The sequence below is a fragment of the Coloeus monedula genome, assembly GCF_965178545.1.
Source record: "Coloeus monedula genome assembly, chromosome: 1".
NCBI classification, from domain to species: domain Eukaryota; kingdom Metazoa; phylum Chordata; class Aves; order Passeriformes; family Corvidae; genus Coloeus; species Coloeus monedula.
Window position 1 is genome coordinate 41,077,088 of NC_138781.1, and position 15,333 is coordinate 41,092,420.

Here is a 15,333-nt window from a genome sequence, read left to right on the forward strand (position 1 = left end):
TAAGCACTAAAGTAGAGCCACTGACATTAAAGGGGCAGTTGATTAGCATGATCAGAATTACTCACAAACTTAAACATTTTCTCTGTTCAAGGCTTAAACACAGAACAAGCATATTAGAAGTTACTAAAGTGTCATTGCTGCTATAATGAAAATTGCAGATGTTTTGCTTTTATTAGTCCATTAGCATAGCATGGTTAACTTAGCATTGGTCCAACATTTACCTGCTGTTGTCGCTACACATAAAGCGAGCAGAATGAGCTGATCAGGCTGTGGAAATGGGATTTTCTCCCTCTCAGCAGGCAATTACATTCCTGAAGCTCTGACTCCAGTTCCCTTGGCTGCCCATCTGGAGCTCAGTCCCAGGATCCTCCAGTTCCTGCAAGTTCTCCTCTAGATCTCAGCTTTTCTGCGTAGGTCACAGTGGTGACAGGATGGCCTCCTCCTTCCAACCACTCTTCTGTTCTCCTGGCAAGCACTCTATGCCATGAGCAAATATTCTGGTGGTAAGAGAGCCAGGGATGGTTGCAGCAAGTGAAATTCCCCATTGTTGCCTCATATCAGAGATGTTTAGGTAATTTTTCTAGCATGTGGGTGTCTTTTTTCACAGCATGTATTTACCATTGAGTTAGGGGAGAATACTGTTTTTCCCTGTGAGAATGACTCCTTTCTTAAGCAATATTTCTCAGTGGCTGTGTGTGGTTTGTGGTTGTTCAGAAGTGGGTACGATTTTGAGAGCAGAAGGTCTTGGCCTGATCATCTTTTCCAAACCCTGTTTCTCTATTGCGAAAGACATCCGTAATAGCAGAGTGTTTTCAGGCTGCTTTGGAATTTTTTCCTCTTTCAGGCTAGCCAACCCTCTGCCACCTGACTGTGCATGTACTGGGTGCTCCTCATGTTTAGAAAAGACTAACTAGGCTTCTGGCATCAGCTTCTGTACCTTTGGCTAGATAGTATTATTTGTGTTTTAGCGTACTCTTGAAGCAGATTGTGTTTAACTTCTTTCTTTAATGCTAGTTACTCCTGGAGTATCTGTCATTTCAGAGGTTTGTTTTGTGATTTCAGAGGTTTGTTTTAATTCCAAATTAAAAAATATAGTAGAATAATGCATTTCATAGCCATGACTAAACCCAAAATGTTGGTTGGTCCTGTTTTGCATTTTGAAAGGTATTGCTGACCAGGAGTGGATACAGGCACCAGGGAGGGCAGGACAAGCATAGCATAGTTCTGGAGTTACCTGCGTAAAGCACATGCTTCTGCCATGCTTCTGCCTTTTCCAGTAACAAGCCTTGTTGTTTTGCTCTGTTTCCAGCAGTCCTATGCACCAGCTCCCCACCCCATGGCTCCTCCCAGCCCCAGCACAAACAGCAGCAACAACAGCAGCAACAACAGCAGCGGAGAGCAGTTGAGTAAAACCAACCTGTACATTCGAGGCCTTCCACCCGGCACCACTGACCAGGACCTTATCAAGCTGTGCCAGCCGTAAGTGCCCTTAAAATACTCAGCGTCTTTCTGTAGGAAGATGTCAAAGCTGGCCCTCCTGCTTACACTTGTGTGGCCGCAAAAAGGCATCAGAAGCCTCCTGCACTTGAAGGTTGAGTGTTCGTCCTTTAGTTTGAAGGGCTAATTAATGCCTGCTAAAAACCTTCAGGTAATGAGTTTAGGGGAAGAGAGAGGTGAGGGCCTTCACGTTGACTTCTGTTTACTCCAATCTGGTTAATTTCTTATCTTAAAAGGAGAATTTGTATGGCAGGAAAACCTCCCTAATGACAGATTTTATAGTTATAATGATCTGTGAATCACAACCCAGTGCACAACACAACATGGGTGTTCCTCCCTCAATCATTTATCACATTTTATGATTGCTGTGTCACACGTTGCTGTGCTCAAAGATTGAGAAGTATGAAACCCACTGAAGGTGGCCTTGTAGCCGTATAATTAACATCTAATTAACTACCGTTCCACTGAAAAATGATGCTGTAGAAAGTGGCACCTTCTACCTCCCTGTTTATCTTGAGAGTCATATTTGCATACTGTACTGATAAAGATTGGTTTTATTGTGTTTTATTCGTGTTGAAACCAAAGAGGTGGCATAAAGGAGCTCTTTGCTCCTCGTGTATCATCAAAAGAGCTACTTCCTAAAATGTTGCACTCTTCTACCCTTCTTCTCTTGACTGAATGTAGTGAGCAATGTGAAATGACAACATGATTGGATTTCCAAAGTCTTGATTATTATTGATGACATGTGGGAGGGAAATAGAGTTTGAGATTCCAGCCAGAGATCACCAGGGTGGAATTTAGCATAACACATTTTTTTGGTGTTGAAATAAGAACGAGAAATTTGAAAAACAAAAAATCCACTCGTTATGATGCAGACCTGCAGTACTTTTGCCATAGAATCATCTGTTCCAAAAGACAACATCATCTCTGTATTTTGTCATCAAAAATCAGCCTTTCAAATAGGTATCAATAAATGAAATTTGGTAAAGTAAGGAACAGCCTGGGGCTGATCTACAGACCTGAATCCAAATGAATATCGTTTGGAAGTTTTCAGTAGGAGTAAGAATTTAATGGGGTTTTACCATTTTTTGACGTTCTGCCTTTCCTGATTTTGATCAAAAATCCTGAAATGCTTCCCTGAGTACACTTTATGTGGACAGGACTGGCCAGGATTGGAGTTAGCAGTCTTACTGAAGTGATATCCGGATTTGAGTAAAATTATGTGAGCTTGAAACTCTTCCCTGTGACTTTCTGCTATTAAAGCTTCTCTGGGTAGAACTGACTCACTGTTCACAGGAGAATAGTGTGCTGGTGAGGTTTCATATTTCATGCAAGTTGAAATATGAGTGTACCTGTTTGACACTTGTACAAACTACATTCACTGACACTTTCCACATGTGACAGTCACAGATAATCCCAGTTCAAGGGCCAGATCCTCAGTAGGTATGAATTGATTGTAGTCTGCTGATGTTCAAAAAAGCTATTTTGTGATACATCTTCTTGCAGCCTCACCCTTCTGCAGTTCACAGAAACGCTTTCAGCTGATCAGGACTGAACTAACTATTCCTAAAGGAGCCTCGCAGCTTTGGTGCTTAGTGCTGCCGTCGTGGTGTGAGGCTGTGGTGTGAGCAGTGATACTTGAATCATGAAGTTCAGAGAGTGCGTCCCTACCCCATGTCTGCGTACGGGAAGTGCACATCAAGTATCTGAGAGCTTCCTTTTAGCGCTGTGGCAAAATTTTTAATGTGCTCCACTAAACTTAATCTGATACAAGATTAGAGGGCTTTGTCTTGCTGTCATGGGGTTCCTGTGTGAACAGATGCTCTTTAAGAAAAATGCTGACATTCGTTTTGCTGGTTTTTCTATCCTTTGGCTGAATGTCAGTGAGGAGAAACCAGATAGTTCTTACGACTTTTTTTTTCCAGAAAATTAAAAGAATTTATCAAAGCAGAAGAAAAAGACAATGAAGGGAAACCTAAACATTTGAAAATACTAGAATTTGTACTGGCAGCTGTGGTGGTGCATTCCCCCCCCCGCCTCCTTTCCAGGCTGCAGTGTGATCTGAGAAATGCTTAAATATGACTTTTGCTCATACCCTCATCAGGGATTATTTAAGCAATCTCAGACACTCTTGCTCATGACAGCAGTGTGTAGATTTTAAGTAATATGTTGCAAGATATTTTCTTTATCTTTGCAGGTGATTACACAGTAGAGGTAGATAAAGGTCCAAAGCCCTTACCTCTTCACCTGCCCCCACCCCTGAAAAAACCCTCAAACCCAACCCTCCTCCCCAAAAACCCCACTAAAACTAAGCCCAACAGTCTGCTGCTATATTAACAAGAAGGATTTTTCTGCTCAGAAAAGTCGTCCTATGTAGAGCTCTCTCGTAGCTTACATGGCTGGGGCTTCACCAGGCATTAAAGTCTTCATGTGAACAGGTATTTGCAAATGAGCAGGTGGTGCTGGTTCTTAGGCTTCCTGCATAGCCTCATATTAGCATCATATGCTACAAGATGTGAGGGGAAAATCTTAATTCCAATCCATAAACCATTTTATTATTTTGTAGTACAATATTTTTGGAGAGCTGTGTTTAAGGGAGAGGTATTCACCAAAGCTGGCTTATGTTCAGCACACTGGTTCCCGTAGGCTAACTCCCAGTGCCTAAAATGAGCCCTTCTGAACCCATTTCCTCTACTCCAGCATGGGACAAGGCTGCTAGGAGTACAGCTATCACTTCTAATGTCTCACATTTGGCAGGCGGAGGAATAATGTACTAAACCCACAATATTTCTCTTTCAGAAGTACAGGAAATGCTGGAAACACTTAGGGTTATGTACATTATCATATCCCATCCCATTTTCAGGTTTAGACCTATGGGCCACCCTTCAAGTCATGTGTAAAGTTTTTCATTTAATTGCATTTTTCCAGGTGGGTTAAGGAAGAGAAACCCTTTAATCAGAATTGTTTGATGAAGTGTGGGGCTGTTTTGGTAAATCCTGCCTGATTTTCTGTCTTTCTGCTGTGTGTTTTTTGTTGGTGTGCATTGCACACTAAACAGAAAACAGCAGACTGGAGTACCATTGATGCTTGAAGTGCAGAGTCCATTACATGTGATGTGAGACATTTCTGACAAATGTTCCGGCACTATCAAACCTTTTATCAATTTGAGAGTAACCTTGTCACAGTAATCTGTCAAACTGTTCATATAAGTAAAGGAAAACAAGTCATCATAGGCTGTACAGTAGCTGAGTAAATGAAAAAAAAAAAAAAATTGCTACTGGAAGATTTTTCTTTTTGTGTGGTTCTGATCCTCAGTAGTTGGTTTAACATGTGTCCAGCAGAGTTTCATCAAATTCGCTTTTGCAGTAGGGAGCTGTTAGGTTGCACTGTATCTTTTGGGACTCTATACAATAACTCTGTCAAAAGTTACATCGAAAGAGTGTTAAAGCAAGAAAGAATCTCTTGTTTTGTGTATGTATCATCTTCTGGATTTTCATAGACACTGAGTAAAGGAACTTTCAAAAATGGACCTTGGCCTCTCTTAACCTTTTCTGAGGTTCTTAAAAAAACAGGCTTTCTACCTATCTGTGATTATATTGATCATCAGAATTTATTAGTCTAAAATTTAAATATTTACGTATTTCATAAAGATAATAGTAAGTATCAAATAGTTATAATTTATTTCTTGGAGGTACACAGTCTCTGCTGGTGCAGTGGTATACACCATGATATGTGTATCTTTCCAGTCAAAATATGCTTTTCATCAAAAGGGAAGATAATCAGCCTTAAAATGTAACATTATAGACAGGAAAATTTGCATGGTGTGTCATTGTACAAACAAAATATAAATTATTATCTTTGAAATATTCATAATCAGTCACTTTAATTTTCATGCATTGTCTTATATTTCACCCAGAAGAATTTCAAGATCCTCTTAAAAACATACACAGATGAATTAGTGCCTTCTTATTATACTAAACACATCCCGTTCTTTCTAACTGCATCCTGGTGAAGATAAGTTGAAGGAAATCTCACGCACAGACTAAACACTTGAGCTTTATGGTTTTAAAACATATTTAATTTAAAGAACTCAGTCTGTTTCTCAAGATTTTGTTGTTTCTGTCTGTCCTTACATTTTTGCACTGAAGAAGATTTAGGCCCAAAATTTTTTAAAAGATAAAATTAAGCTTTGCAGAAGGGAAAGGAAATTTGGGAAAAGAGATATTTTATATCTCTTTCTTACCCCCAGTAATTTTGAAAAGTTGGCTTAAAAACTCCAGCATTTGACTAAAACCCAAGCCTTCTGCATTGCACAGTTAAGACATTCACATGTATTCAAAAGATAATCTCTGTCCATCTTGATTCAGTCAACTTGACTTCTTTGTGTTCCAGGGTAAAATTAAAGGGCTTATTTATTTAATTAAAACAACAACAACAGTAAAAATATCTAAACCTAAAGAGAGTAAGTCTGTATGCTGCTCAGGCTAACTCTTGAGGAAGATGAGACAGAATTCTCTGAGGTTTTCCAGGTATGGGAAATCCTTCCTGCATAATGATTTCTATGAGGGTTGCTTTCTTTAAATAACTTCTAGATTGATACTTTTGAGCAGATTACTCAATGTTTTGGGATTGTTTTGGGTTAGTGGGGTTGGTTGTTTTATTGATTTTGGATTTGTTTTTTTAAAATTTCTCTTTTGTCTGAAGGTATCCTGATTGACTCCTTGACAATTCATCAAGTGTGAGATTTTAGACTCTCATTTAATTTTGAACGTCCTTGGTTTTGTCTTGTGGAATGTCTGAATAAATATTCAGGCTGTTACTGTTTAGATTCTACTAAAGGGTTAGTCCCAAGGCTAATGTAACTGAGGTTATCAATTGAAAAGTCACACATTAATTTACTTAAATTCTAGACTGTTTTTGAAATGAACTGTGTGCGTTCCTTTTGCCCTCACTGACAAAGGCCGAGTTCATTGAGGTTTCAGAAGGGTTCAAGGTGCCTTTCAGGATAGGTTGTCTTGTTAATAGCTGCAACAAGTACAACATTTCCATTAGACCAAGCCTTATAGGAAGTCAGGATGGTCATTCCTGCCATCTGTTAAGGCAGCAAGAGTTATACATTCCTGACTATTTTCATTTTCCTTTTATTTTGTTTAAATAACAAGACCTTACTATATGAAAACTGATGAAATGAAGGTGTGGGGAAAGTAACTTCTCTTCCTTTCCTGCTTCTTACTGCATTAAAAAGTTAATTAAAAACAATTACTGTGAACTATAGATAAAATAAAGGCTAACCAAAATACAATTGCCATAGTGAACTCAGAACCAAAAAGACCAAAAGAATCTCTGCAGTAAATCTGTTGTTCCACAATGAAGTCAGACAAAGTTTGCACCCAGTGTAAACTGATGTTCTCATCCTGACCCTGGTGAAAACAGAGAGAGAGACTTAGACTTACAGAGTATTAGGCTGTGTCTGCTCCTCAATTTTTAAGAAATAGTCTTTGGAGTGAAGGCATTTACTGCATTCTGTAACATTCTGTATGTTAAAGCAACGTGCACTCTGTCTTCCATATTAATTCAAGCAGAGCCACAGCCTACATCTCTCCTGTAATTAGTATCAGCTGACACCATTGCTCTGTGATGTAGCAGAGACTGAGAGGGCATGAAGGTGAGAGCACTCATTCAATGGGATTAGCTCATATAGAAACCATGTGGCATCACAGGGAATAGTTCCTGCTTAAAATCTTGGTGGATATTTTGGTTCAGTGTATCCTGGTAATATGAGAACTGGGAATGGTTATGAAATCTGCTGGAGGGATCAGTCTTTATGGGAACTAAAGAAATGCCCACACTTGACGGGAGAAAAAGAAAAAAACCAAAATTCCCCCTCTTCCCTCCCCTTCCCTCTTTGTTACTCCAAGTAAAATCAGGAAAGCAGAGTCCCAAGAAGGGTGTACTGCTGGACCAAGCACAGCAGAGTTACCCTGCTGGACTACTGTGCTGATAGAAAGCAAGGGGGGAGCTACATGAGTATATTCCTCTCATTTGTTAATGTTTGTGTCTCCAGACCAGAGAAAAATGCACTGATGGGTTAGATTGGAGAAATCTGTATTCTTCTCAAATTCTTTATGTCATGGACTTCTCCTAAAAGTTTATTAAGAGGGGTGGGAAAGGGGAAAGAAGGTTAATTCTTTTAAGTCAAAATGCTTTTGCTCAGGAGCCAAATGGTGAATTAAAAGGATGCATAAAGTAGGCATTAAAGCAGAGAAACCTGATGCTGTGGACATGATTTGTTAATTCTTGCATTGAAGAATTGTCTTCACTGTATGGTGCTTATTAATGCTATGAGAAATATTGTGGGGTTACTCTCTAGGTCTGAAATCATACAAGGCAGTGACCTTGAACAACAGGGATGAACATTATTTCCTTGAACAACATCTTGGTTTCTGAGATCAGTTGCTTTGCAGTTTTGCTGTCAGTTATATGAATATTATATCTTTGCATGTGTAAATATGGGCATGGATGTGTACAGGGTTTTTCTCCTTTACCTGATATTGTTGAAAAATTATTTATACGTTCATGCCCACTGAAATAATCCCCAAACATCTTCCATTGTTAGAAACAAACATGAAAGCTGCCTCAGTAGGCAAGGAACCAATCCTCTTCTTAGCTTGCTTCTTTCATCAGGGAAAACAAAACTTTAGGTCAGCAAATGCCCACAGCACTACAGAGAGCTCCATCTGGGATGTGAACGTTCCCATTGTCAGGAAGAAAGGCAGGAGAATAATCTGCGTAGAGTAATAAATGAGCACCTGCACTCTCCTCTGTTTTGAATGTGCCTGTCTTTTCACTGGAGTATGACAGAGTGTCAGTGAGAGTTTCTCATCTCCTTTCAAGTTGGATGAACCTGATTTAATGGAAGATATGGGAGGAGGCAGCATTTTCAGACACTGCTGCTGAAAATATTTCTTCTGATGAATTTTAATTAAAGTCCTTGTGGAATAAGAAAGAAAGAAAAAGAAAAAAGAAACCCCACAACTAAAAAGAGAACTCAGAAATATTGAGTCTTCTGTGTAGCAGTGTGAAGGACATGACCTCAACAGCCACTTGTTTTGCTTACAGTGCAGGAGGGGTGTCGAGATAGGAGGGCAGCACACTTACGAGCTTCTTCTGACCTGTTCTGAGATGTATGTGTTTCCACTCTTTCCTTGTCCTCTTTCTTTCTCCACTTTTCCCGCATATTTTTTGTGCAGCCAGTCAACCACAGCATCACCATCCATTCATGAGGCTACTGATGTAGCCATTTGAAAGTGCTCATGGTCAGAAACTGTCCAAAGGGCGGTCAGGTTCTCCACCATATAAGTCTGTGGGACGTGTCTGTTTTTGCAAATGTAGATGTTGCTCTGTGAAAGGGCTTTCATAACTATGGATCTCTCGACAGTCTGAATTTTCCAGTCCCTCAAGGTGTCTTGTAAAACTCTCATGCTTGGTTTCTGCTTTCCAGTAAGGGGTCTGGTTTATATGCTGTTGGTTTGATAAAGGTTGCTTCACTGCCATCCTTTAAGTCATAGTGGTGTTTTGTTGGGTTTTTTTAGTGGCAATAAAAGTTCTGGTTATCTTTATTTCTTCTGTTTTGAAGCTTATCCATGTGTTTTAGATTTGTCGGCATTTTTGGTGTTTGTTCTCCTAAATTCCATGGTGTCAGGTTCAGTGTGTCTTTCTGATCTCATATCCTTTGAGAATTGATGGCAGCAGTGGGAGAGCAGAGCCAGTTGCTGTCTTACATGTGCAGAGAGTGGAGACGGAAGTTCTGTGACTGGCATGTGGTTTATACTCCTTAGGAGTCACCAGCTTTTGAGGGGAGATGGAGACACACTGTTCATGTTCTGACATTTGTGTAGCAGAAATGTTTCTGTAACCTTTCTCTTGAAGGTATGACGCAGATTATGTTCTGCTCTGTTTGAGAAATACATTGTCCTAATGCTTTGCTGAAAGGAAACAATACCAGCTACGCTTAACAACCCCCTCCCCAAACCAAGAATAACCTGGGCACTGCTTCCAGCTAATGGCAAAAACCTTAGTGCACGCCTGCAATTTCTATGCAAGAGGAAGTGGCAGGCCAACTTTGGTGGCAAAGCTATTGAATATTATCAGCACGAAAACAAAAATGTCATTATATTCAGCTGCTAGACTTTCTCATACCATTCCAAACAAGCATCGACAAGAGCTCTGTGCTATGCAGCATGCAATGTCCTTCATTCCAAGTATTTGGTAACTTCCCAGAATTATTTGTGTGACAAGTGTTGCTACTAGGTTTCTGTTAAAAACTGCAAAGGCTTTAATTTTTTTGAAGATGTTCACCAGAGAAGGAATTTCTTAGAATTGTTGCAACTACGTCAGAGGTTTTTATATTTGCCTTGTTTTACACAGAGACAGGAAAGATGGAATGTTTTCAGCCTAATTTTTAAAAGATGTTGATCTGACAGAGATCTAAAAAGGTTTTCTCTATCTTGGGCATGTATTTTCTCTGTCCCCATCATGAGCCCTAGGGAAGGTGGAGACCTCTGGATTCTGGTTCTCTTGGACGGTACCTAGCCACAGCTCTGGGGGCGACCCTAAATAAAACAATGAACACAATAGCAATGTGGAATTATAGGACCTAGTCTGAAATAAGATTTCTGCCAACAGACACCCAAACCTATGGAAGCACAGCAGTCTCTTCAAATAGCAGTTATTGCAGGATCACAGGCATGTTATTGTTTCAGTGTAACACAGGTAATAAGTGAAGCATTTATGGCTATTACTGCCTGGTGATCTCATTAAAAAAAAAAAAAAAAAAAGAAAACAGACATGCTTTCCTTACTTCAGCTTCCCAGTTCAGCATTTTTCTATTCTTCTGGGGTTATAATCCAATTATGAACCTTCAATTATTTTCTGTAATTCATTGATTCAAGAAGAACATTAACTTTTAAACTTCTTTATAGTAGGAAACTAATAATTAAAAGGGATAAAATTATTCACAAAGTCATAGAATTTAAGATCCAGAAGAGACCAAGGGACAGTCTACCATAATTTTCTGGTTGATTCAGATCTTTAAATTTCCCTTTTGCTTTTGGACTAAACATAGCAATTTATTTTGATGTAAAGACTGTGTTCCAGAAAAGCACCCACTCTGTAACTGAAGATGTGAAAACACCAGCAAACCTACCATTGTTGCTAAGAGTTTGTTCCTGCCCATCTCTAAACCTCTAAGGTTTTGATTACCTTTAATTGTAAATCATGTATCTGTCCATCCTCAGCTGTGAGCAACAAAACCCCATAGAATGAGAAAACTGCAGCACCCTCAAACCTTTATTTTTAAAAGTAAGGAATTTGGATCTAAGCCATACTTAACAATTTCTCTACTCACCTTTAATGTATCTTGTCTCCTCTGCTTTACTTAAATCAATACCAAATTTAGAATTGCCAATTAAATGGATTATGACTAGGAAGTTTTTTTGATTACAAGAATTAAACACAAATATTTCAATATAAAATTTATTAAGTGCCTTACGAACAAATGAAATGCCTTATAACAAATGAATTCCTATCACATATATGAACATACAGCCAGTTCAAGGACCTGAAGGATTCATATAGGACAATCTCTTGACTCAGAATAAAATGAACTCAAGGCAAGTGCTTCTAGATGGAAAGGAAAACTGATGCCTGTGGTCGAACAGAATGGAAAATTCCAAATCACTGGTGGGGTTTAAAGGAAGGCAGGGCACTATAGTCATGCCATGATTTTGGTCCCTGCTTAACAGAACTGGACTACAGACATAAATGTTAGCAGGTCATATAGATGTGGGAGACATGTTGTAATGACACAGCTGTTAAATGCTATCAGCAATTTCAGGAACTGCAGTTGTTCCATCTCTGTTTTCACTGAGTGGTAAGAAAAAACTGTCTCTGATTTGCAATTGTTGGTTCTTACTAGATTCCTGTGTTTGTTTGTTGGTTCTTACTGAACTTAGATATAGAGAAACAAGAATTCCTCTCAATCACAAGACCACATTTCTTGTCCCTCATGTGTCCCTGCCATGCTGTTCCCATGGTCCATTGAGGACATGGGGCTGCTGTTAGTTCAGTGCTAGCAGCTGAATTTCCCACTGCTTCTGGTCATGTATAGCTCTATAGGCAGCATACAGGCATTTTGTGGTGGATTAGAGTGGCAGGAAGTGTAACTACAGCTCATTGCAACTGCTTGGATGATGTTGTCTGTCAGTACAGTTAGTGTGTAGTGAGCCAGCTATGTGGAACAGATGTAAACTCCTCATTCTCCCTCATTCTTTTTTCCATTGCTCCTCATCCCCCCCTTCTCTAATGCACTCCTTCTCTAAAGCAGGATGTGTCTGCAGAGTAGTCAGGCTCATAATGTCCTTAGTGGGTGCTGGTTAGCAGTGCAAGGGTATTGATGAGAAACTCAAGTTAAATCTCCCTTTGGAGGCTGCTGTGGAGTTTTTACAACTCACGTACATGTGGCATTTTAATCTCTCCACAAAGACTTCTGAGAGGGATTTTTAAAGCACTGTGCCACTAGTTAGTAGCTGTCACCAGTGTGTGAGGCGTGCTCTCAGTGGAGAGTTTAGCAGCCCTCTGTTGCACCTGGAACCGAAAGGTCACCAAGTAAATACATGTCTATCTTTTCAAGCTGCCAAGTCACGGCAGCATCATGTAGGACTCGGGATGTTGAGCCTGTGAGAGAGATCTCTGCATCTCAGCAGAGTTACAGACCTGGGGACCTTTTTTTGGCTGGGGGATATGCTGCAGCAGGCTGTCTGGTGGGGACGTCGAGGCAAATTGGACATGCTGAGGGCTCGTGGGATTTAGGCTGTGTGCCAGCAGTAAAGTGCTTGTCCCGTCCTAACAAGGTAGCCCTCTAGTCCTGCTATCAGGAGGGCTGCAGCTGCTCTGCTTAATGGTATTTAGTAACAGTACGAGCAGTAAAGCGTGCTCTCCTGTTACACAGAAATCCACTAATGCTGGCATCAGGAGTGGCGGGTAATGCAATCACACCCACAAAAATGATATTAACCTAACATTAAAGAGCTGTGTAGACCAGAAAAAGCCTCTTTTTGGGGAAATTAGGAAAAAAAGGAAATTATGGAGTTCAGGCTTGAAACTTTATCCTTAACTCACTCATACGGTGTTGAGGCATTTGGAAATTTCCACAGATCATGTGATTTTATGAGACCTACAGTGGGGTGGATTGTCCTATTTGTATGCAGAGGATTTCCTTGGTTAATATCAGCCAGCATTTGTGAGAGTTATATAAAGAAATCACAGCACAATGTACAAAGCGTAGCTGGACAATGTGAGATTTAAATATGAATTTCTTGGTTTGGGCAGTTTCCCCAGCTCAGCTTTTCTGAAGTGCTGCATCAGACATTCACTGTGTTGACACTTTTCATTAAGACCCTCTTCCAGTTTCAGAACTAATTTTTAGAGTTGGGGTTTTTTTCTGATCAACAGTCGCTAAAAAGGTTTTCTTTTGTTTAAAATTTACCTTTTGATTTAAAGACACTGCTCCTGTTTATTTAATGTAAACTCACTGAAACTAAGCTGAATACTAAACAAAACCCACTAAAGCCAACTCTATATCCATCTTCAGGATTTATTAATATTTTTCCTTAGTTTTGGTTCTGCTGAAACTAGTAATGTAGCTTGTGGCTTCTAGCCCTCCATTGTAACTCCCTTTAGCAGGAGGGACAAGGGGAAGTTCTTGCAAGAACCGCATGGGTCAATGAGGAGACAGGGAGTCTATCCACAAGATATTTCTAAAGAAAGCTTAAAGCTGTTTTGTGAGTACAGTCATTTTGTTTTACCCATTGGTGTCAGAGACACTAAGAGTTAAGGGGAGGATTGTCTGTCACTCCAAGGATGGGAATTCACTGCAGTCAGATGTGAGGCTGCAGATCTCCCAGGGATGGTGAAGCCAGCAGGTACAATACTTGCAAAGCAGCTAAAACAGCAAGAAGTGCAGCACCCAGGTATTTTCTCACATCTTCAAGCAGGTTGTGCAATCTGTGCTGAAATTCATTCTGCCCTTGGACAGCCTTATGCCAGTACCCAAGGAAAACCTATATGAGCCCAAATAACATCTGATTAGGGTTTTCTCCCATGTGGGGGAGGAAGGGAACTACCTCCTCTGGGAGAGAGGAAACTACATAATGGTTGTTACCTCGGAGAGATTAAAAAAAATTCAATCTAGTGCAGTTGAAGTAAAGAGTGACAGAAACCAGCAAGAAACATTTTATTCTTGTAATAGCTCATTTGGGGATTTTGTATGGTGTTTTCTGGGGATGATGAACTCTTGGTACGGTTCAGCTCCGAGGCTGTTACGATTTTTCCCTGTGTGCTTTCTGTGCTAAGGAGCTGGGGAGGAGTGCCATCGTGTCTGTCTGTCTCTGTGGTGAACAGGATGGTCATTAATGACCATGCATAGAACAGTAGGATGGCTGTATCCTAGGGGAAATCAATTTTCTGCAGAGAGCCAGGCTTGTAAAGAGTAGAAAATTTCCACTGAAAGGGGGAGGAGGGGAAAGGGAGACAAAATTGGCAGAGCAGGGATTAAAAAGTACAAAGGCTTCAAAAGTAAGGGAAGACTCAAAAGGCTTTCTGTTCAAGGTGGCTTTTTTTTCCCCTGTCAAAACTGAGCAGGTCTTGAACATACTAATCTTAGAGGTGGGAGAGAAAACAGCCTTTGGGAGAAGGTTGGGATTGTGGGACCATGAGGAGGTTGGGGAGAACACTTCCAGGGGTTTAAACAAATGGTGATTCTTTCTTCTTTTTTGAAGTGCGTTTTTCTTTTAGATGGAGAACAAACATGCAGAACTGAGTCAGTACTGTCCATTTCACTTCCTGAAGGAGCCTCTGTTGCAGATGCTGCTAGGTTTTAGAGCCATGCGGTGAAACCTGGGACCAGGTAAAAGCCAGCTAAAGTAGCTCCATGCTCTCCTGCAAAACTGGCACGACAGTGGTGTGGATGGGTCCTTGTGTTCCTCACCATGTGCAGGTGCAGTTTGGAATTCAGACTAGGGCCTGAATTTTTCTGCCATTCTCCACTCTTAAGCTTTTGTGTCTCTTCTCTGAATCAGTTTTGCTGCAACACTGAGTGTCTCTCTTAACTTTGGGTGGCCCTGTGGCTATGAAAATTCTCCCCAACACTGTAATAGTTTGCTTCACTCTCACTTCTGTAAATTTCCTTCTAATGCAACCTTGATCTTCCCTTTGCAGAGCTGGGGAAAGTTTTATCAAGCTCTGTTATGAGAGTAAAATGACAGTGTCCTAGGGAAAAAAAAAGCTGTTTCACAGGGGAGATAAGGACACTAAGCTGTAACTGGTGTTAAATATCATCATTCAGATAACAGCATTAGTAAGAGTATATTTGCTTAGACTTTTTAAACTATGTTTGTATGTTTGTGTGTCTTAAAAATGTAAGCAGATGTAAATTTTTGCATCTCAAACAAGAGGAAGATTCTTTTCTGACTCTGCTCAATATTAAAGGCTAAACCAGAGATAAGATAACATACCATAAACATGGAAGCTTGAACAAAGAAACTGTTGTCCTGGGAATGTGGGAATCAAAAAGAAACTGAAGTATGAACATAGGAAATTGTGTTACAAAATGGAATGTTGCATGTAGAGTAGCATTTATTGGCTCTTGAAACTGCAAAACAGTGCAAATCCATAGGTTTGTCTCTTGATCCCTGTGTTCTCTGGAGCAAGCCCAAGTAAAGTGAAGGGCAAAGGCATATGGGAAAAGAGTAGCTAGAGCAGACCCTTTATTTTGCCTTG

General features: G+C 40.2%; 1 protein-coding gene across 1 annotated transcript in view; it reads left to right on the forward strand.

Annotated features, from left to right (window-relative positions):
• The window catches only part of RBMS3 (RNA binding motif single stranded interacting protein 3), a gene marked incomplete at its 3' end in the record, with an annotated part of 434,832 nt that overhangs the window by 93,570 nt on the left and 325,929 nt on the right, over window positions 1–15,333 (forward strand). Inside the window, exon 2 of the mRNA XM_082289239.1 lies at window positions 1,310–1,479. Within this exon, the coding sequence (XP_082145365.1) occupies window positions 1,310–1,479 (170 nt within the window). The remainder of the gene's footprint in view (window positions 1–1,309; window positions 1,480–15,333) is intronic.